This window comes from Talpa europaea (assembly GCF_964194135.1).
Source record: "Talpa europaea genome assembly, chromosome: 1".
NCBI classification, from domain to species: domain Eukaryota; kingdom Metazoa; phylum Chordata; class Mammalia; order Eulipotyphla; family Talpidae; genus Talpa; species Talpa europaea.
In genome coordinates, this window is record NC_140073.1 from 10612924 (window position 1) to 10637787 (window position 24864).

General features: G+C 34.9%; 2 protein-coding genes across 4 annotated transcripts; both read left to right on the plus strand.

Annotated features, from left to right (window-relative positions):
* Positions 1-1977: 1977 nt before the first annotated feature.
* On the plus strand, positions 1978-24864 carry LOC311170740 (olfactory receptor 10AG1-like; the record flags this gene model as incomplete). Of its 3 annotated transcripts, none has more annotated exons than XM_084233155.1 (2): positions 1978-2121; positions 24082-24864. In XM_084233155.1, the coding sequence occupies 2 exons, from the start codon at positions 1978-1980 to the stop codon at positions 24862-24864; spliced, it is 927 nt and encodes a 308-aa protein (XP_084089281.1). The 3 variants fall into 3 exon arrangements, with proteins under 3 accessions (XP_084089281.1, XP_084089280.1, XP_084089279.1); XM_084233154.1 differs by lacking the exon at positions 24082-24864 and adding an exon at positions 10420-11241 and having other exon boundaries at positions 1978-2085; XM_084233153.1 differs by lacking the exons at positions 1978-2121; positions 24082-24864 and adding an exon at positions 10297-11241.
* On the plus strand, positions 17500-18444 carry LOC311170733 (olfactory receptor 10AG1-like; the record flags this gene model as incomplete). Its single annotated transcript, XM_084233141.1, has 1 exon — positions 17500-18444. The coding sequence occupies one exon, from the start codon at positions 17500-17502 to the stop codon at positions 18442-18444; it is 945 nt and encodes a 314-aa protein (XP_084089267.1).

A 24864-nucleotide genomic window follows, 5' to 3' on the forward strand; every position in this document is an offset into this window, starting at 1 on the left:
AAAAAATTAAATTATCCAGCATCAAATCAAAATGTTCTTTCTCATTCTGTGTCTTTAACTCAATGATAGAGGTAAGCATTATACTTAACCTCAATCCAGGCAAGTTAGCATGATTATTTTTATTAATAACAAATTACTTTTCACCTATCTGTTTTTGCTTAGCAAAAGCAAAGAACAGTCATTTTCAAAAATATCTGTATTTCTATTAAAAGGCCCCTTAAATTTGTTATCTTTTTCAATTTGAAAAACTTTAGTTATTGTATAATTATGGGACATAGTTTAATTATTTTTAACATGTAGAATGAAATGAAATATCATAGATAGTAAAAGAAATTATTATTTAATTTTCTTATTGTCAGTCACAGAAAATGCACAGAATGGCCATTAGTTACACAGATCACATAGGTCCTGTCCAAGTTGTGTCTACAGTCTAAAGCTAAAGTGAGTCATTTGTACTGTCTTTCAATTAGTTAAGCTAAGATGGAAGTTTCCCAGCACACACTGAAAAAAAAAAAAATTAAGTTATGTGCTACTTCACCTGAAATGATTGACGCTTTAAAAAATTGACCCTGAAAGTTGCCATCACATCTGAGGCATCCAGGAGGGGAAGGTGAGACAGAACAATAAGGGAGGTGGGGGGAGGAAACAAATTTGGTCAATCTGTGGGCAGGCGAGCACAACGTATTTTGCTGGAGACTGGATGCTTTGGTTCTGGAAAAACCATGGTGACCTCACCCGGGTGGAGAAATGCTATCCTGAGAAAAACAAAAAAAAACAAAAAAACAAAAAACATTGATGTTAGCTAATGGTAAGTCATTAGTAAAAATATGCATATAAAAATTAAAAAAGTAATATTTCTAGAAAGAGACACACACACACACAAAGACAGAGAAAGGCAGAGACAGATTCAAAGCAATTTTTAATCTTCAGGAAGAAGGAGGAGAGAGTTGGTTTACATTTTGGGGAGGAACTAGAACTTCCATATTGGGTATTACGGAAAAAAAAAAGCAAATAATTTGACTCACTTTCATTTATTTAAGAAAGACTGGCCGTCACACTGCAACGTATTCATGTACATGAACACACATACATGCAGCACACATGCAAAAATTAACTGGAATATATGAGGTCTACAGAATGGGGTCAACAGGTACCAGTATAGTAGCTTCAGGAGATTTCAGAGCTGAGTGGTTGGGGATGTCTCACATTACAGGGAAAGTGTGTGAGACTGCATGTCTGAGAAATGCTTTCTTCAAGATACATGTTGATGAACTCGCCTTTTATCTTTTCAGTTTTGATTGCACAAGAATATGATTTAAGATTTTTTTTTTTCCTCCAGCAAAATCTGAATAAATATTATGGCTGCTGGCTTCATGGACCTTACATTGAAATGTACAGTTTTAAGAACTAATTAAAATATTTACTGTTTATGAGTGAATTTTTATAAAGAAAAAGTCTGTGGATATTCAAAGAAGCACAAGAAGTTCATCACTTTTAAAATGAAGTGCATTCTAAAAAATATTTTATATGATTTGCAAATTTTATTACACATGTAATAAAATTTTATTTTTACATGTGTAATAAAATTAGATTTAAATTGATAATTATAAAAGCAGATTGAAAGGAGAACTTAAAAACATGTGAACTAGAAGAGTATTAGTATGATAAACTAATGGTAAATAAATTTGAAAGCAATGGAATATCATCCTGTGTCCATTAACATATCTTTCTTCAAAAACAAAGAAATATGATGACCATAAGCAGGAAAATGAATGAGGGAATTTTTTCTTATATGTCTATTTAATAATAATGAAAAATTAATTTCACATCTTTTGGACACCTATCATGGTTTTCTTTGTTAACAGGAAATTATGTGCCATGCTATCCTTAACTTATTATACATTAGGACACAAATCAAAAGATTGCCAATTAACTTGAAATCACTATTATGCCATTCTACAGATGCCCTTTGACAAGATGAAAGTGGAAGGCAATGTTTCCTCTGTGACACAATTTGTACTCCTGGGATTTTCTGACCTTCCAAAACTGCAAGGATTATTATTTGGGCTGTTTTCCATCACTTACATGATTATCTTACTTGGAAATAGTCTCATCATCACAGTAACCATGATTGACTCTGCACTGCAGAAACCCATGTATTTCTTCCTGGCAAACTTTTCCTCATTGGAAATCTGTTATGTGTCAGTCATCCTTCCTAGGATTCTGAAGAACCTGTGGACTCAGGATAGAACCATTTCTAGACTGGGATGTGCCACCCAATTGTTCTTCTTCCTTATTTTTGGAGCCACTGAGTGCTTCCTGCTGGCCGTGATGTCTTATGACCGCTACGTGGCCATTTGTAACCCTTTGCACTACCCTGTGGTCATGAACCACAAGATGTGTGTCCAGTTGGCGATTAGTACCTGGGTCATTGGAATCCCAGTCCAGATAGGACAAACATGTCAGATTTTCTCTTTGCATTTCTGTAATTCCAACCAAATCAACCACTTCTTTTGTGACCTCCCCCCATTGATCAAGATAGCCTGTGGGGACACTTCACTTAATGAGCTGTGTGTCTACTTAGTTTCTCTGCTGTTTGTCACAATCCCCTTTCTACTGATAGTTGGTTCTTATGTCAAAATCATTTCTACAATCCTAAAATTACCCTCAGCTACTAGTCGATTCAAAGCCTTCTCCACCTGTTCTTCCCATATCTTAGTTGTGGTTTTATTCTTTGGATCTGCTTCCATCACCCATTTAAGGCCCAAATCCAGCCACTCTGCAGGAACTGACAAACTGCTCTCTCTTTTCTACACCATAGTGACTCCAATGTTTAATCCCTTGATATACAGTCTTCGGAACAAGGATGTGATTGCAGCACTGAAAAAATTGTTTTTTAAAAAAGTGGTGTGGGGCCTCCCCGGTGGCGCAGCGGTTGAGCGCTGGGTTGCGAAGCTGCCCGCAGCCTCTGCAGCGCCGGTTCGATTCCCGGCTGCTCCCCGGCCACCAGAGGAGGGTCCCACATGGTGCGCAGACCTCTCCTGCCGCCCGCTGCTCCCCTCAGCAGTGTACTTCGGTCCTTCTGCCTGCTCTGCTCCCCGCTCTGGCTCTGGTGAATTCTCTCACCCTCCCGCGCTTCTGACTGTACCCAGTGCATGTATAAACCAAACAAACAAACAAATAAATAAATAAATAAAAAACATGCCTCTATAAAAGAAAAAAAAAAAGTAAATTTAAAAAAAAAATAAAAAAAAATAAAAAAGTGGTGTGATCAGTTTAAGAATAAATATTTTCTGGTTGCCACAGCTACCAAATAAATATAAATTTAGACATCCACACTTCAGTTGGTTAGTTGATATACTTACAGACACTTTTTGTATTACTCTAAAATATACTTTGTTTAGGTATACTATTTGAAAATATATCTCTCATCAGTGTTCAATACCTAAAGAATAAACTTCCAAATGAATAAATTAGTAATATGCTTGGTCTATTCAATGTAACAACCAAAACCATAATTGAATCTATTAAGAATGTTCTTGATAAAATGAAATTATAGAAAATTATTTATGTAAGCAACTTCAGAAAACTTTATATTAGAGCTTCCTAATATTATTGTTTTAATTCTATTTCATAAGGGTTGGACAAAATTATTTCTTTGATTATTTTTATTGAGGTCACAATGGTTTACAATACCATATATGATTGAGAGGCAGGGGATCATACCTCCTCACATGTGTTTACCACCACATGACAAAGAGCAAAGCATCCATAGTTCTCCACCATCATTTATTGTGTCCCTCCCCTCCCCATATTATAATCTCATTCACAGTTAAAGTTCCATTGTTTGTTTTTATCTAACCCTTTATTTTGTTTTGCTATATTCCTCAAATAGTGAATACCATGTGGTATTTCTTTCTTCTTCTGACTTAGCATAACACCCTGCAGTCCCATCCATTTTGTTGTAATATTTTCATAGTCTCTGTAGCCTGTATTTGCCAGGTGCATAAGAATGTCTACCACAAACAAAATCAACCTCTGGGGAGAAACAAACTCATTTACAGTCTAACTGAAATTATTTTTAAGTAAGCAAGTTGATCTTGGAGTTCCCAGGGGAACTGCAATGACTTTCTTCTTTGATAGTTAGTTAAAATATATTCTTTAATTCATGTACACATTAAGTTTAAATTACAAAGTGAAAATATACATTTGGTGCAAGTCTGTGAAATTGACTAATTCATACAGTTGCATAATCACAGACATAGTGAAGAGACAGGACCTTCCCAGCCTTCTCACCTGTTGAGTCTTTATCTGTTACCACTCCCATCAACCCCATCACCAGGCAACCAGGCTGTGCACATGCACCTTGCCCTTTTCCAGAATGTTATATACATGGAATAGGATTCGAAATGCTTTTGCCTCTGCTTGCATTTTCACTGAGCAGGAAGTATTTGGCATTGACCATGATGTGGTACGAATGTACCTTTTTTTCATTCCTGCTGCTGAGAAGTGAACAATCTTTGTGTCTGAGTGTTTGTTCATCCTCTGTCTGCCTGAACTCATTAGAGTTATTTCCAGTGTTTCACTACTATACACATAAACTCCTGAAAACGTGCATATAGATTTTTGTGTAAATACAAATTTTCATTTCTGTATGATAATTGCCAGGCACAGGACAGCTGGATAAATGTGGATGGCAAGTTATAATTTACTTCACAAAGAACTGCCAGCTCCTTCTCCAGAGTGGTGTCCCATTTTGCATACCTACCACAAGTCTGTAAGTTTTAGTGTTTGAAGACTTATCAGTGGCTGGCTGCGGTTTTCATCTTTTGCGTTTGTTTTTTTTGCAGTCTACCAGTAGTTGTTGAGAGGTCGATATGTATTTCTTTTTCTTTTTTTTTAAAGATTCATTTATTTATGCATAGAAGAGCTGAGGTACAGGCCAGAAATATGGGGGTGGTGGAGAGAGGATTCACCAGAGACAGAGTGGAGAACAGAACACGCAGACTGACGAAATACACTGCTGAGGGGAGCAGCAGGTGAGACAGGAGAGGTCTGCTGCGCCATGTGGGTTGCTCTCTGGCCTGCTGGGGATCGAACTCGTGCTGCAGAGGCTGCGGATTGCTTCATAGTGCTGTGCTTAAACTCTTGCACCACCAGGGAGGCCCCAGATATGTATTTTTTTTCATTACTCATATCTTAAGCACTACTGATGGAGCAAATTTCCTGACTAATTTACCATATCTATATTTTCTTTGATGTAATGTCTGTTTTAATATTTCACCACATTTTTTTAAAGATTTATTTGTTTATTTATTTATACAAGAACTGGGGTACAGGCCAGATGCACAAGAGGGTGAGAACATTCAGCAGAGACAGAGCGGGGAACAGAACAGGCAGACTGATGAAATACACTGCTGAGGGGAGCAGTGGGCGAGACAGGAGAGGTCTGTTGTGCCATGTGGGAACATCGCCGGCCAGCCGGGATTGAACTGGCTCTGCAGAAGGCTGCCGACAGCTTCACAGCACTGTGCTCAACCACCTGAGCTACCAGGGAAGGCCCTATTTCATCACATTTTAATGGGTGTTCTTAATATTATACATTGGGCATATATACACATATATATGTACATCTACACACACACTGTTAATTGCGTGATGTGCATATTGTTTATTGTGTTCTATGTTTTATCATTTCAACATTTAATCATGTACTTTACACAGCAAAAAAATTGAGCAAGTTTGGGCATTTAATTTTTACAAAACTAATAAGCTTATATAGTGGAGATTGTCTATAACATATGACACTGGAGCAGTTGAACATCCACTGAAACACCTAAATCTAAAATGCATGCTATAGAAATATGAATCAAAGTGGACCATAGATTTAAATAGTTATAATATATGATTACAAGGAGAAAGCCTATGAGAAAATTGTGATCTGAAGTTAGGTATAATATTTAAGTATACTACCATAAGGACACTTCATAAAATTAATATTGAAAATTTGATGTCATCAAAATTAAAATACTTTTGCTAGTGATTAACATTGATCATTGAAATAAAATACAGACAATGGGGGAAATATTGGCAGTTCACACATCCCAAAAAGGGAATATAATTAGAATAGATTCAGAACTCCATAAAATCTAAAGTCAGAAGTGATAACATAACTAACAAATGTAAAAAACTTGACTAGCTATTTTACCAAATGGGATGTAAGAAGCTAAATAATTATTGAAAAGTATTCAGCATATAACAATATAAAAATGCATGTAAATTTTAAATGAGATTATGCTTCACATGTATTTTAGTGATCAGTATTAAAGTAAAATAAAAGTCCAAACGTGTTAATAAGTACAAAGTCCTTGAATGGTGGTGGTAGGTCTCACTGCATTCATGATGCTATAAAATACATCTTTCCACATCTTTCAACATCAGTCCTTATTTGATTGCCATTCAAGTCCTGATTCTTCCTGTGTGTTGTTTGTGTGTGTGTGGGTTATGTGTTCATGTACATTTTTTGTAGGAATTTGAGTGAAATGTATTCTATTATTCACAAAGACTACACTTGGAGGAGTCAAAATTCACCTCAGGATATCCAGGTATGGGACCCAAATACAGAAACTACTTGGAATATTAATATTTCACTGGAGGCTCATTCAGCGTAGAAATATGGAATCCTGGCTGGGCAATTCAGTGGGAAAAAAAATTTCCAGTGCCTTGTGCAGCAGGGTGCAGCTGAGACTAAATTTGATGTGAGAGATTGTGCCTGTAACTGCTGTGTGCTGTTCTCAGCTCTTGCATTTGAGAGGGAATACGTGAGAATCCTATTTAGTCCCCCTTCTTCCCTGTCCATACAGGAGCTGGCACAGCCTACATTCTCATGTGGATGTAGAGATGGAAGACTCATAGAAGATGGCACAACTGGGCCTCCCTGGTGGCGCAGGTGATTGAGCGCAGGGCTGTGAAGCTTTCCACAGCCTCTTCAGTGCCGGTTCAATCCCTGCCTGCCTCGGAGCAACCCGCATTGCGAGCAGACCTCTCCTGTTTCGCCTGCTGCTCCCCTCAGCAGTGTGTTTCTTCAGTCTGCTTGTTCTGGTTCCCACTCTGTCTCTGGTGAATCCTCTCACCCTCCTGTGCATCTGGCTTCTACCCCAGCTCATGTATAAATTTAAAAAAATAAATAAATAAAAATAAAAATTGGCATAACTGCTCCAATATTTCTAGTCTACTTCTGAATTATAAGTGACAAATCAGATTTCACTAGTTTAAGATACTATTCATTTAGAACTCATTCATAACCCCTTAGCTTCTATTAGAATTAATGTGACTATGAATTTTTGATTCTTCATGCTGACATTTCTTAATGATGGCAAGAAAGTACTATTGTTCATAATTTAAGGGTGGTGAGATAGATTTAGGTTGTGTTAAAGTCCTTGAGTGGCAGGCAAAAAGGTTTAGTTCAATTAGAAAGTGACCTGGGATAGGAGCTGATCCCCAGGGTGGAGGATATTTGTTATTTAAAGAGCAGGGTTTGCTATGACAATAGAACCTATGTTAGAAGTTTTTTAGCCTCTGTTTAAATAAAAGTAAATTGTCCAGCCTTAGAGCAAACCACTCTTTCTCATATTGTGTCTTTTAACTCAATAATACAGGTAAGCATTATACTAAACCTCAATCCAAGCAGGTAAGAATGTTTATTTTTGTCAATAACAAATTACTTTTCACATATCTGTCTTTGCTTAGCATCAACAAAGAATAGTCGTTTTCATAAATAGCTGTTTTTAAAAGGATCTTAAATTTTGTGGTAGTTTTTCAATTTCAAAAACTTTTTTCTTTGTAATTTTCTTACTCCCCTTATTTTCAAAGATATAAATGTTAAGTACCTTACAATAATGAATGAATCGATAAAGTTTTAGTCATTTTTTCACCTTTTTTGGATAATGAGTGTACTTTATTGAAATGGCTTTGCTTCCTGCTAGCGTGAAAGGGATTCCTTGTTAAGAATTAAGTTCCATAGCTATGAATCTAAAAATTCTTATGTGATCATGGCATGATTCTATTTTTATATTTACAGATTTATCATATAGGAGGTAAGTCCTCTGAACTACATCTACCAATTTTTGGTATCTTTAATTTAATTTAATAATGTTACTCTGTATAAAACACTATATTGCAAACACTGGGATAATAGTGTAATTGATATCACAGTCTTCACACTAGATGTGATTACTACTTTAGAGGGAAGACCAGAGCAATAAACAGGAAATATCTGAATCAAAACACAAGCCACTACCTTTACCTGAATCATATAGTAGTTTTCTTTCAGAGTTCTATAAATATAATTTATATAATATATAATTTAATAAATCAAAAACATCATAAATAAAAAGCAATGGTGGTCTTGCAGGATTTGAGGAAGCTTACATGGTGAGATTTTGTTTAGAAGATTAACATACTTTGAATAGGCTTTAAAAATAATATTTCTCACCTTCCAAATGGCTTTGCTTTTTTCATTCCATTGAATATTCATAAAAATATTTGTCCATTTTACAAATACATTGTTGAGTCAGAAAAAAATTCATTAGAACACTACATATTTGACATCACTAAGCCTGCTATTGCTGCTTTCCTTTGTAATTTCTGTTTTGTTTTAGCTTCAAGGTGGTTTTCAAAAGTATAGCCTACTTAAAAAGTAGGGAAAATGGAGAAAGGGGATGGAAAAATAAGTGGCGACCTTTCATAAAGAGCATGAAAGGGGCCCTGCCTGCTGCCACTAGGGGTTAAGTCTCACCACTATGAAGGTATCGGCAGCCACTGCAGCAAGTTTGATCCCCGGCCAGGGAGCAGCAGACTTGTGGAGCAGTAGACCTCTCCTGTCTTGCCTGATGCTCCCCACAGCAGTGTATTTCAGTAGGCCTGCTTATTCTGCTCCTCACTCTGTCCCTGGTGAATCCTCTCACTCTCCACCACTCTGGCCTACACCCCAGCTCTTATATGCATAAATAAATAAAATAAACCTTTAAAAGACAGAGCTTAAGAGGATAAAGAAATTGACAGTTTCTGAGGACAATGGAAAAATGAGTGGAGACCTTATATAGGAGCATGAAAAGAAAAAAAAAAAGAACAAAGAAATTGACAGTTTCTGAGGACAGGCTAGTTTATAAACAGTGGGTACATGTGGAGGTCACTCTAGCAGGTGCAGTGACTCATTCAGAAAAAAAAAAAAAGTTGTCTAAATATCAGTCTCTACGTTGAATTAAGTAAGAGAGGAGGGATGGTTTACATTTTGGGTAGAATTGAGCTTCCACAATGGGGACTATTGCAAAGAAAGAAATAATATGACTCACTTTCATTGTTTCAAGAAAGATTGGCCATCACACAGGACATACTGTGTGAATGAACACACAGAGCACATGTTCAAACAATGACTGGAATAAATGAGGTCTGCAGAATGGGGTCAACAGGTGCAGATGTGGGTAACTCCAGACGTTATCAGAGCTCAGTAGTCCTGAATGTCTCTTTTCATGGTGCGTGAGGCTGCACATGCTAGTTTGAAATGCTCTCCTGAACATAATTGCTGATTAATCTGCCTCTCTGCCTTGAGATTTGGTTGAACAGGAAGATTATTTTAGGCCTTTTTTCTGCACAGCAAACTGAAAAAAAATTATGATTTCTGATTTCATGAACCATACAGCTTTAAGTATGAAAAAAAATCCATAATATATAGTGTTCATTAATCAATTTTTAGTATAGTCTATGCAGAATTTGAAGATAATCAAGACTGTAAAAACCAGTCATGACTTTTAAAATTAATTATATGAATTTCTAAAAATTATTTTAGATGATTATATAATGACATGTAATAAAATTGGGATTGAATTCATAATAATTAAAAAAAAAAGATTGGGAGATGAGGAAAAATTATGCCAACCCAAAGAATGGAAATGATCTTTAGTATTATAAAGCAATGATATATAAATGTTGAAAGTTTGGAATGTTACCACTGAATTTAATTCATTAAAAATTTTGAGGTTTCAGATTAATAACAAAATTACATTAATATATTTCATCTTCATAAAGAGCAATATGATGACCCATAGCAAAAAACAAAATTAAGATGATATACTCTCCTTGTATTAACATTTAACAATAATTAAAAATATACCTCACCTCTTTGTACAGGTGTTTTTATAGGAAATAAATGCTATGCTATCCTTACTGGTTACATAAGAGAACAAATCCACATAAAGTAACCTATTTGTACTTCTTATTATTATGCCATTCCTACAGATGTCCTACGACAAGATGAAATCAGAAGACAATGTTTCCTCTGTGACACAATTTGTACTCATGGGATTTTATGACCTTCCAAAACTGCAAGGGTTACTATTTGGGGTATTTGCCATGATTTACATAATTATCTTAATTGGAAATAGCCTCATCATAATAGTAACCAGGATTGATTCTGCACTGCAGACACCCATGTATTTTTTCCTGGCAAACTTTTCCTCATTGGAAATCTGTTATGTGTCAGTCACCCTTCCTAGGATTCTGAAGAACCTGTGGACTCAGGACAGAAGCCTGTCTAAGGTGGAGTGTGCCACGCAAATGTGCTTCTTCCTTATGTTGGGGACCACTGAGTGCTTCCTGCTGGCCGTGATGTCTTATGACCGCTATGTGGCCATTTGTAACCCTCTGCACTACCCTCTGGTGATGAACCACAAGATGTGTGTCCAGTTGGCTGTTGGTGCCTGGGTCACTGGAATCCCGATCCAGATAGGACAAACAAGCCTGATATTCTCTCTGCATTTCTGTAGTTCCAACCAAATCAACCATTTCTTCTGTGACATCCCCCCAGTCATCAAAGTGGCCTGTGGGGACACTTCTCTGCATGAGATCTATGTTTATATAGCAACTTTGGTGATTGTTGCCATGCCCTTCACGTTGATACTTTTCTCTTATGGCAAAATCATCTCCACGATTCTGAAGCTGCCAACAGCCACTGGACGGGCCAAAGCCTTCTCCACCTGTTCTTCCCATCTCATAGTTGTGGTTTTATTCTTTGGGTCTGCTTCCATCACATACTTCAGGCCCAAATCCAATCATTCTGCATTAACTGACAAGCTACTCTCTCTTTTCTACACAATAGTAACTCCCATGTTTAATCCCTTGATATACAGCCTTCGGAATAAGGATGTGATTGCAGCACTGAAAAAATTGTTCCTTAAAAAGTAGAGTGGTGTTTTTTCTACTTGCCAAACAGTTATCATAGAAACATCACACTCTGCACACTACCCTTTATGAAGTTAATCACTTCAGTTTATGATGTACTTTCAGACACTTTTAAATGTTAGTCTATTTACGATGCTTTGACACCAGATAAATGAATCTATTTTCAATAACTCACATCTACAGAATATCCTCCTTTATGAATAAAATAGTATACATCACATAGTTCATATAAAAAGTAAACATAATAAAAATAGAATTCAATCTGGTAAAAATTTTGAAAAATATACAGAAGAATGAAAGATTATTTACCTATATATTTGGAATATCTTCATGATTTTTTTTTTAACATGTTTGGATTCTTTCACACAGGTTCTGACCAAGAACTGTTTAATAGGAATGTTCGTTGAGTGAGTAATTGACTGTATGAATGCATAAATGAATGTTGCTATGACCTATGACAGATTCCTAGCAAAACCTAGAGATTTCTGAAAAATCTAGAGACTTTAGAGCATCAATAAACAATAGAACATATTTATTTAACATGCTATGTATCATATGGACTATCTCTAATCAGTTTACCCAGTTTTCACCCTAGTAACATTCTGACAAATCACATGATATACAGAGAACAACTACCCAAGTCAGCCAGTTCACTCTGCATGTATTTCTATGGTCTATGTAGAAATTCCAGTTCCAACGTAAGTTTCATGGAATCATTTCATCTTTTCTCAATGACACTCTAAATGGTTAATCATGTACTGATTCATGGTTAAAAAAATCCATCGCCTGTGATTTTTATTTATTTGTTTGTTTGTTTGTTTTGTTTATACAAGCACTGGGTACAGTCAGAAGCGCGGGGGAGGGTGAGAAAATTCACCAGAGCCAGAGTGGGGAGCAGAGCAGGCAGAAGGACCGAAGTACACTACTGAGGGGAGCAGCGGGCAGCAGGAGAGGTCTGCGCGCCATGCGGGACCCTCCTCCGGTGGCCGGGGAGCAGCCGGGGATCGAACCGGCGCTGCAGAGGCCGCGGGCAGCTTCTCAACCCAGTGCTCAACCGTTGCGCCACCGGGGAGGCCCCGCCTGTGAGTTTTAAACGAAAGAAAATATTGAAAATTATTTTCAGAATTACCTTCAATCCACATAATCTTAAAAAAGTGTAATTAAACTAGTCTTTCATACATTTAGCCCTTTCTAAAGGGTTTAGCATTATTAAACCTTTGAACTGATAAATATCAGTTCAAATATAACTTGTAACTATCACAGAACCACTGCCTCCCTCCCAACTTCAGATTCTTGAATCAGCAACTCATAAAAGAGATTGTTTCATCTATTTCTGAAATGTGCTGTTAGCAGTTGTTTTGAAATTCTAATATCCTGGGTGTTAGTTATAATTATACCAATGCAGGTTATCTTATTGCTGTCCTATACATAGCTATGTTTTACTTCACAAACCCACTATACCCTCTAAACCCTCCACCATCTAACATCACATATTATGTGATAATTACTTATACATTTTATTCATGGGAGTATATATGTGTATATTCCCCTCTTTTCAAATTTTATGTTCTATGAACTTAATACATGCTCTCTGATGAAGAACGTGATGACCATGATGATGATGGTGGTGGTCACTATGATAGGAAGAGTTATACAAGGCAAGAGATTTGATTTGTAAGAGCAGGAACAAGGAAGTAATACTAGACAAAAATCAAATTGGTTTTACATGTTGCTTTCTTTGTGGAGGATGGCAGGCATTTGTCAGCCACATTACTTAATATCTGATTGAATGATTTACGACTGGCTTTCTGAGAGAGCCAAATATGAGATTCAGCTTGATAACATTGGGCTTAATAGAAGCAACTCCATTTTGTACCTGTTTTGAATCTTATTCCTTATGATTTACAATTAGTGAATGGTAAAAATACACCATTTCCTCTGAGGCCCCAAGATTATTGTAAGATTCAGATATCACTCCAGCATGAAAAAGCATTGGAAAAGTTTAAAGCAACAAAACCTGAAGCTTTGTCCATTTTAGACTTTGTTGCATTTGATATCTAAATGCATAGAGAAAATATAGTACTGTTATTCAGAGACGGGACTTTCTACAGTATTCACTATCTGAGCAAGAGAACTGACTTCCTTGCATAAAAGTATTATTTTCTTTTCACTATTGCAATATGTTTAGATTTTTAAAACTGTGCTCCTCAAAACTTTCCTCATCTAAACAGGGAATATGTAGTCTTAAATCTTTGCAATATCCAGAGAAAATATTAACTAAAATTTATGTCATTATGAACTTATGCCAATTAAATGTCAAATTATGTCTACATTTATACCTTTACCAGAAGTCTAAGATCTTTGTAGTTTCTTGATTTATTTCTCTCTCTACCCTTTGTCTTTCTAATGTGTTCATTCATCATGAGGCAGCCTCTGAATTTACCCTCTGGACTTATCTACCATGATAAGTATTTTATCTTTCATGGTAAGTATTTCTCATGCATTTTACATGAGAGAATACAAGTAACTATGCAATCTACATTATCTCAAAAAAAAAAAAAATGAAAGATGAGCTTTGAAGTAGAGTTCCCAGTGGACAAAATATGTTTTTTAAATTGGATGAAAGGAAGGAACACATACAGACTTATAGTAATGACTTTGTTCATTGACAGTATTTTAAAATGTATTCTTTAAATTCACACACTAAAAGTTTAAAATTGCAGAGAAAGTAAAATACACTCTCCTGGTGCAAGTCTCTGGAATTTGATCTATCAATACAGTCATATAACTACAAACACAGTGAAGAAACAGTAGCTTCCCAGCCTTCTCCAGAATTCTCACCTGCTGAGTCTTTATTGTTGACAACTCCCATAACCCCATCACCAGATAACCAGGCTTTGAACATGCACTTCACCCTTTTCCAGAATGTTATCTCCTTGGAGTAGGATTCCAAAGACTTTGGCTCTGGTTTGCTTTTCACTGGGAGGGAAGCATTGGGAGTTGTCCAAGTTGTGAGGTGCCAGTACCTTCTCTCACACTTGTTCCTGAGAAGTGAACAACCACCATGCATATCTGAGAAGTTTGTGCACCCACTCCCTGCATGAAGGGCATTAGAGTTGTGTCCAGTGTTTCTCTACTATATACATAAACTTCCTGAATTTTCATTTATAGGTATTTTTGTAAATACAAGTTTTCATTTCTGTAAAATGGAAAAACACCAGGCTCAGGACAGCTGGATAAATGTGAATGGCAAGTTTATAATGTACTTCACAAAGAACTGTCAGCTCCTTCTCCAGAGTGGTCTCCCATTTAGTGTTCCTTCCCCATGCCTGTGTGTTCTAGTTGCTTCAAGACTTCCCACTTGAGGATTATCAGTGGCTGGCAATTGTTTTATCTTTTTATGTTTTTTTTTTTTTTTAAATCACTCTAATAGTTAGTTGTTGATATTTAGCTACATATATGGTTTTACTATTCATTCCCTAAACACAATTGGTGGAGCAACTTTCCTGCCATAATTTACCATTAATTTATCACTGCTTTTGCTATGTTTGAAGCAGCCCGGGGAGGACTGACCCAAGGCAGTGTTTGGGTAGCAGGGACAGGGAAGCTGTGGACCAAGTGAATGCCCCTGGAGCCCTGGGGGTTCAGGTACACAAACCCAACATGCACAATTGGATGGGAAATGCCCAAAGGTGATGGCTTTTTATACTGACATTTCTAATGATAAAAAAAGTACTATTGGTTCATAATTTCATGGTAAGATCAGCAGCTTTGGGTTGTGTTCAAGTCCTTGAGTGGCAGGCAAGAAGGTTTTGTTCAATTAGAAAGTGACCTGGGAAAGGAGCTGATCCCCAGAGTAATGCATAATTATTATTTAAAGAGCAGGATTTTCTATGACAATAGGACCTATATACAAGTTTGTAATCTCTGTTTAAATAAAAGTAAATTGTCCAGCCTCAAAGTAAACCTCTTTTTCTCATTTTGTATCTTTAACTCAGTAACAAAGGTAAGCATTACACTTAACCTCTATCCAAATAGGTAATTTTCAGGTAATAGTTGAATTATTTTTGTCAATATGAAATTTATTGCATACAAATACTTAAGTCTATGTTTTATAGAACCAGCAACAACTGTCATTTACAGAAATATCTGTAATGGGCAAGTGTATGTTTCTTTTATAAGACTCCTTAACATTGTTGCTTTTTTTAATCTTGAAATACTTAGTCTTTGTAATTTTCTGACTCTTATTACCATTTCAAAGATGAAAATGCATAGTACCTTGTAGTGAAATCAATCAGTCAATCAATAAAGATTATAGTCATTCTTGGTGAGATTTCGTTCAGAAGAAAAACACATACTTTGGATAGGATTTGGAAAGAATATCATTTTTCACTTTTCAAATGAATTTGCATTGAGAATTCTATTAACTTCATAAAACGGTTGTTCCATTTTACAAATAAATAGTTGAGTCATGAAAAATGTCTTTGGATTAGAACACTACATATTCTTGATGTTAGTTCTATATATTGTTGCTCCCTTATACTTTCATTTGGACCTCAGTTTCACTTTGTATTTCAAATGTATATCCTACTTCAAGAGTAGGGGAAATGGAGAAAGGGGATGGGAGAAGAGTAGACATTTTTCACAAAGATCATAAAGAGAATAAAGAAATATAGGTTTTGGGGGACAGTAGTTAGCATATTAAAGGCAGATGTATGGGGCACTTAAGTCTGAATGATGTAGTGATACATTCAGCAAAAAACTTTAATCGTTATCCAAAATCAATCTCTAGATTGAATTAAGCAGGTGAATAAAACATGATTAAACATGTGTAAAATGGTGCAGTTAAAAATAAAAAAAAAGTCATGGCTATATTGTCTTTTATACTTAAAATCATATTTTAGTAATCTCGACAATCACTAATTTCTGATAATTCTGGAGAGTCAGAGCATTTTTATAGTTCCTACAATCAAGCTTCTATTACAAGAATTCTGTAATTATGAGGCATCTTTTAAGTATCTGTAGTATTTTAATATGTAGACTGAAATGTTGTAGATGTTAAAATTAATTATTATTTAATCATCCTATTGTCATTCACAGAAAATGTTCAGGAAGAAAATAATAAATTTCTTAGAAATGAGAGTGGGAAAGAGAGAGAGAAGAGAGAGAGTGAGAGAGAGAGTTGAGAGAGAGTTGTAATTTTTTAATTGACACTAGGCTGGAAGAGGATGGATGGTCTAACTTTGGGTAGGAGCCAGAGCTTTCATATTGCAAAGAAAGAAATAAAGTGACTCACTTTTCATTGTTTCAAGAAAGATTGGCCATCATACAGGACATACTGTGTGGATGAGCACACACAGCACATGTGCAAACAATGACTGGAATAAATGAGGTCTGCAGAATGGGGTCAACAGGTGCGGATGTGTGTAACTGCAGACATTATCAAAGCTGAGTGGTTGTGAATGTCTCTTTTCATGGTGCATGAGAATGCATGTATTAGAAATGCTTTCCTGAACATAAATATTGATGAACTTGCCTCTTTGCTTTTGAGTTTTGATGAAACAGAAAGATTGTTTTATAGTTTCTTTTATCTCCAAAGCAAACTCTGAATAAATGCTATCACTGCTGGTTTCATGGACCTTCTATTGAAAAGTACAGAATTAAGGGTTATATAAACCACCATAATATTTAATGATCATTAAATATTTTTATAATAAAACAGCCTATGCAGAATTTCAAAGATAAACAAGACTTTGGAAATGTCACAGGAAAAGCGACACTTTCAAAATTAACTATGTATTTCTAAAAATCATTTGAGATGATATACAAATTAATGGAATGCTTAATAAAATTTGTTTTGAATTGATATTAATAGACCAATTGAGAGGTTAAGAAAACTATGTCAACTAGAAGGATGCAAATATTTTAGTATTTTAAACCACTGGTAAATAATTTTAAAAGATGGAATATTACAGTTGGACTTAAACTCACTAAAAATATTTTGAGTGTTTAGATGAATAGAAAAACAAAGAAATATGATGACCCATAGCGGGGAAAAAAAAACACTAAGGGGACTTATTTCCTAATTTTGCATTTAATAATAATTAAAAATACACTTCACCATACTTTTCAGGTACCTGTCTGCTATAGGTTCAGTGTTTATAAGAAATTGATGTTATGTTATCCTTAGCTGTTACGTAAAAGAACAAATCTACAGAAAGTAACCTATCTGTACTTATTATTACTATGCCATTTCTACAGATGTCCTACGACAAGATGAAATCAGAGGACAATGTTTCCTCTGTGACACAGTTTGTACTCATGGGATTTTCTGACCTTCCAAACCTCCAAGGGTTACTATTTGGGGTGTTTGCCATCATTTATATGATTATCTTAATAGGAAATAGCCTCATCATTATCGTAACCAGGATTGATTCTGCATTGCAGAAACCCATGTATTTTTTCCTAGCAAACTTTTCCTCATTGGAAATCTGTTATGTGTCAGTCACCCTTCCTAGGATTCTGAAGAACCTGTGGACTCAGGAAAGACGCATTTCTAGGCTGGAATGTGCCACTCAAATGTATTTTTTCCTTACACTAGGTACTACTGAGTGTTTCCTGCTGGCCGTGATGTCCTATGACCGCTATGTGGCCATTTGTAACCCTCTGCACTACCCTCTGGTCATGAACCACAAGATGTGTGTCCAGTTGGCTATTGGCGCCTGGCTCACTGGAATCCCGATCCAGATAGGACAAACAAGCCTGATATTCTCTCTGCATTTCTGTAATTCTAACCAAATTAACCACTTCTTCTGTGACATTCCCCCCATTCTCAAGCTGGCCTGCGGGGACACTTTTGTAAATGAGATATCCATCTATGTAGCAACTTTGGTGATTATTGCAGTCCCATTTATGCTGATACTTGCCTCTTACAGCAAAATCATTTCCACGATTCTGAAGCTGCCAACAGCCAGCGGAAGGGCCAAAGCCTTTTCCACCTGCTCTTCGCATCTCATAGTTGTGGTTTTATTCTTTGGATCTGCTACTATAACTTACTTAAGGCCTAAGTCCAATCACTCTGCTGGGACTGACAAACTGCTCTCACTTTTCTATACCATTGTGACTCCCATGTTTAATCCCTTGATATACAGCCTTCGGAACAAGGATGTAATCGCAGCACTGAGAAAATTATTCTCTAAAAAATAATGCAATGAGTTTAATTGTAAATGTAGTGTCTGTTTTGCCAGTTTTCAGCAAAACATCACACTCCCCACATTTCCTTTTAAGTTCATCATGTCAACTTGTGTTGTTCTTTCAGACACTTCTAAATAGTAGCCTACATATACTGTTCAAGGATCTATACAAGGCAAATTGATCAATCTTCAATGTTCCATATCCATAGAATAGATTGTTTCTGTAAAAAAAAATTATGCATGAGAGAGTCCATATAAAAACTAAAAACCAAATGAATTCAATCTGCTAAAAATTTTGACTAAAATGTATAAATGGATATAAGACATTTACCTAAATGTTTTAAAAATATTTGCTGTATTATTTGGTAGCATTTTGGGATTCTGCCACAAACAATAACCAAGAGCAGTTTAACATGAATGTTTGTTGAGTGAGTAATTGACTGTGTGAATGAATAAATAAATGTTGCTATGACCTATAACAGATCCCTACCCTGCAAAATCTAGGGATTTTGAGGATTAATAAACAATGTGGTATATGTGTTTAACGTGCAATGCATCTGTGTGAATTTCACTCATCATAACAGCAGCTTACCTTCACCCAGTTTTCTTCTTGATAAGTTTCTAATGAAGCACATGATATACAGAGAGCATGCACCCACACTTTACTATGCATGTATTTCTCTGCTCTCTGTAGAAATCTGGTTCCAAAGTAATGTGCTTTGAATGATTTCTTCTTATTTATCATTTATATTTCATTTTAGGTAATAATTTATTTTCATATTATTGAATTAGTTTTTATTAAATGCTTTGATATTTTAAATTAAATTATAAGTATAATTGAATTTTAATTTATTGCATTTATAAATCTTTCTTCTCATTTACAGTTACTCCCATACCAATTCATAGCTAAAAATATTCCAACACCTGTGAGTTTTCAAGAGAAGAAAATATTGGAACTTATTTTCAGAATTACACTAAAATCCACGTCATTACTAAAAAAAAGAGCAATATAACAAATCTTTCATGTCTTTAACCCACTCTAAAGTGTTTGGCATCATTAAATGTTTGAACTGATATTATCATTAATGACTGCCCCCTCCCAACTCCAGATTCTTGAATCAGCAGCTCATATTAAGAGATTGTTTACGATATCTAACTGGGACTTTCTACAGTATTAACTATCTGAGCAAGAAAACCTACTTGCTTCCACATTAGTATTATTTTCTTTGCACTGTTGTTAGATGCTTAGATATTTTAAAGTGTACTACATAAATCTTTCCTCACCTAAACAGGGAGTATGTAGTGTTAATTTTTGGTAATATTCAAAGAAAATATCAATTAATGATTATGTCATTATGAACTTGTGGTCAATTAAAAATCAAGTTATGTCTTTGTACTTTTACAAAAAGCTTGAGGTCTTTGTATTTTCTCCTTTTATTTCTTTCTCTCCCCTTTGTCTTCCTGATGTGTTCATCCACTTGTGGCAGCCTTTTGAAATTATCCTCTGGATTTATCATTTATATGACACACATAACCATGATTGGAGAGTAACTTATGATATAGTTATTCTGAATGGAGAGTAACATGATATAGTTTATAAAAAGTCATCTGATCCTCTATAAAATTCTTTGACTATCCATGATTTGACTCTGCTAAGTTCTGAGTAATGACCAAGACATTATTCTCATGTAGTTTCCCTTTTTTCAAATGAAATTTGAAGTATGCCTCTGTTCTTAGGAGAGCTTTTCTACAGAGTAAAAGGATGTATCTATTTAAAGAGCACCATTTGTTATCATAGTGTCACATATTCTAGTAATTAAAACAAAATAAATCACAAAATTTTATGACTAAAACTCATTGAATGAATGTGTACCCTTAAATAGTCTAGTTTTTCAGTCATGGGCATAACCCTTTTAAACTCTACATTTCTATCTCTGTAATCATTACTCTTTATGTAGTTATCAATCTTTCCCCTCTGCCCTTAGTAAGACTTAATAATAGCCTCATTAGTATCTCATGAATGTGTGTTTTTTTTTTTGTTTGTTTATAGGGGGTTTCAAGGAAATGATTCTAGTATTTCATAATCATGATATACATAGAACTGCTAAGATAATAAATAACAAATATGTGGTTTTTCAGCCACATGATATGTGGAAATTTATTTAAATTGTGCAAAGAAAGGATACATAGAGGCGATAATTTGATACTGTGTATACAATAGACCAGCACATATTTACCAACCTTAACTTCTATCCCACATTTATCTATTCCCTAACTGTAGTTTGGGGATTTGAATTAGTCCATATATCACCATAACCTTCCTGCTAAGTGTGAGCAGATGACTCAATTCTTGCTAGTGAGGTGACTGCACAGCCAACAAAGGCTGTGTCTTTTATTTTCACCTCCTTTCATTCCTGGAAGTTTGCAGAAGTCATAGCTATGAAATCAAAGAGAAAGGAGGGGGAGAGATGGGAGGGGAGGTCAGGGGAGGGGAGGAGAGGCTAGGAACCCTCTGCTGCCATCATTTCAAAAGTCCCAAACTATCAACACCGTAACTTCAGAAATACTCCTGTGTGAACTATATACATGCATAGTTTGCTGTATGTGCTTGAATACAGTTCTATGGGAGAAAACATCACCATGTCTTGCTGGCAATATTTGGTGCTGATTGATTTCTTGTTAGTATCTTTCAATTGGTGCAGAAATCTTTTTGAGTTAGGAAATGATTCAAAAGGCCTTGGAAAGACCCACAACAGTTTCCTAGAAATAAGCTTCATGTTCTGTAGATGTGATTATTAGTGGTAAGATTTTCCACAGCAGTTATTTCATCATTAAAAGCTATGTGTGCACACACTTTTACATTTAAAAAATATTTATCTTTCCATCCACTTTGTTGATGTTTTTATGTAATTTTGATATTAGAAAGCAGTATTCATTCTTCAGTTTGAAGATTTCCCTTGTAAAATGGCTAACAGATAATATGACCCCCCCTTGCCATTATTTGAAATAGTTTCCCAAAAAAACAAATGTTCAAATATTTATGATTATGAACACTTATATCAGTACGGATGTGTGACTCTACTTCAATCTTTTTTTCAAATACTCAAAAAAAATCATGATAATGTTACCATATTTCATAAGTGAAAGAAAATCTACTAAATATTTAAACACCTAAGCCTAAAAAGTCATGGCTTATAAAAAGGAATAACATTGGGTAATAAATTTATGTGCAGAATATCAAATGATAGAATTATCAGGAAAAAAAGTGGAAAATATTTGTGACATGAAATTAAGCAACACATTTTATATGTGTTACCAAGTGTGCAATACATAGTAATATCTATAAATGGGACTGCATCAAAATTAAATTTTTTTCTTTTAGATTAACATTATTTATAGATTTAAAATAAAAGCCAAAGTGGAAAATACTTTCAAATTGTATATCCAATAAAGTGAATATATAGAGAATTTGCTAAGCACACACAAAACTTAAATACACAAAACTCAATCATAAGAAAATAAACAATCTAACAAATATACATATAACCTAAATAAATATTTTAACAGTGGAGATACAGACCTCACTGAAAGATGCTTACCATCATTAGTCATTATCAAAATACAAATTAAAATTAAAATAAGATTGTCTATTACTTTTATACATGCTTCTGTTCTTTCCTGAAACTAATTCAGAAAAATAAATTGCCCTTCACTTCAAAAATTAATAATCAACAACAAAATATGATTCAAACTGGTAATACTATTGAATTGTTTGAGAGATAAATCAAAGTTTCTATGAAAAAAGGACATAGTAAAAGCCAAGTGACATATAATTTTCATTATTTAAAACACATTTAAAACAAATAGGAAATCCTTCCATTTCTGGTTAAGAAAAAAACACTGGGTAATAACAAGCCAGTCTTCACTACAACATTATAATATTTGGATAAATTATAAAAACCATATTTTTGAAGTGTCATAAAGTTTAACAGAAATAAGAATAGATGGCAATATCAAAATTAAGTTTCACTAAGTGAGAGAGATAACAATGAGAGTTTTCTAGGAAAAATAAAATATAACAAGTCAGAGAGTGCCACAGAGATGATTTTAGAAATGTCATGAGAAATTTACACGTGTCAGGTAGAAAAGATCCCTGGGGCCTTGGTAACTATTATATTTAAAGAGCACTTTATGTTCAGAGAGGTCACTTGATATCCTTGATAAAACAAGTGGTTTCACCTACAGTAATTTAAATATTTAAGTTCTTATACTGAGAAAAAAATTAACATCATATCAAATAAGAAAGGTAAATATGAAATATTTTATATTAATACTAAACTTTAACTTATATGACTTCTAAATTAAAATTATTGTTTAATATATAGTTTCAAATGTGTGATTTTTATACATTTTCTGGTTCCATTAAATATAATTTACAGTGAATGAATGTTAATGATGCTATTAAATTGCCTTGAAATACTGCAAACTACAATAATTAAAGCACTTCTCAAGGTATAGATAATAAGTCATAGGAAATCTTCATTCTGAGACAGGGAATTGTAATAAATTAGAGTTATATTTGTGTGTTTAGCTTGACATTGTAATAGAGTTCTGAAGTAAAGCAATCCATGAAATAAATTTATCCTTTGAGATTCTAATTAACGTTAATGTTAAGGAAAACATTGTAAGTGAAAGTGAATGACTTTGTAAAATAATAAAAGAAAGTTTTAAGTTGAATATTCTTTTCTGAATTTCAAGGGCTAGTTTACTAATTTATATCAAATGTACAAATATAGCTGAAGCTTAGGTAACTTCCCATATCAGCTAAATTAGAATATTGTTATACATTCCCTTCATCATTTGGGCTTATTGAGGGAATATAGGCTTGGATTTAAAATAAAGCTACTAGAACATTATTTTGCATTATTAAAAAGAACTGAAGCATTTACAGAAAAGAAAATTGCATAAATAATTTTTTTAGAGTACACAGAATCTCTGCCTTTCTTCTTTGTTATCCTCTTGAGGAAAACCCCAATCTTACATTTTACATATTTTATGTTATACACTTATTATTCGTCACTAAAATATGGGGTGCATAACTAGAAATATATATAATTTTATATATAAATATATATTATATAATTCATGAATGTGTCATCCATAAAAATGATACAAAAAGATTGGAATTTTATTATTTTGTATATTTATTCTTTTCTTCCTTTTAAAAGTGGGATTTCATTCCAAAAGTGTGTACTGCTTCACTTATTTCCAAATCAAATGTTCAACCTTGTATTAGGTGTACAAGCACAGTGTACAGTGATAGTTGAATCTAAACTGAAAACAAAATGAGAATGATATAAATAGTAGCAATCTTAAAGTGAAAGAAATTGCAATGATCCTAAAAGCCAATCACATGTCCTGAATCAATATAGGGAAGAGATGCTGAACCATGAAGGCAAAGTGAAAATCACACACTAAATTTCTCCTTCTGCAGATGAAAGAAGAAAAACCTCCTGAAGAAAATCTAACTAGATTGATGGAATTTGTTCTCTTGGACTTTGTGGAGGTTCCCCATCTCCAGTGGTTTTTATTTACATTGTTCTTAGCCATATATATTATTATCTTGTTGGGCAATAGTACCATATTTCTGATAACAAAAGTAGACCCTACTCTCCAGACCCCCATGTATATTTTCCTTGGTAATTTTTCTTTCTTGGAAATCTGCTATGTATCAGCTACACTCCCCAGAATGCTTACAAATCTCTGGAGCCAGAGGAGAACGATTTCTTTAGTTGCCTGTGCTACACAAATGTGTTGTGTTCTTGTACTGGGGGCCACCGAGTGCTTCCTGCTGGCCGTGATGGCCTATGACCGCTACGTGGCCATCTGTAATCCTCTGCACTACCCTCTGGTCATGAACCACAAGTTCTGTGTCCAGCTGGTGGCCGGCTCCTGGGTCAGTGGGATTCCAGTCCAAATAGGACAGACTTACCAGATTTTCTCTCTACCTTTTTGTAATTCTAACCGCATCAACCACTTCTTCTGTGACATCCCCCCAATACTCAAACTGGCCTGTGGGGACACCCTTGTGAATCAGATGATGGTTTACATAGTTGCTGTATTGTTTGTCACAGTTCCATTTCTGCTGATCCTTGTCTCTTATGGCAAAATCGTCTCCACAATCCTGAAATTGCCATCAGCCACAAGTCGGGCCAAAGCCTTCTCCACCTGTTCTTCACATCTCATAGTTGTGGTTTTATTCTTTGGATCTGCTACTATAACTTACTTAAGGCCAAAGTCCAATCACTCTGCTGGAACTGACAAACTGCTCTCACTTTTCTACACCATAGTGACTCCCATGTTCAATCCCTTGATATACAGTCTCAGGAATAAGGATGTCATAATGGCACTGAGAAAACTGTTATGTAAATAA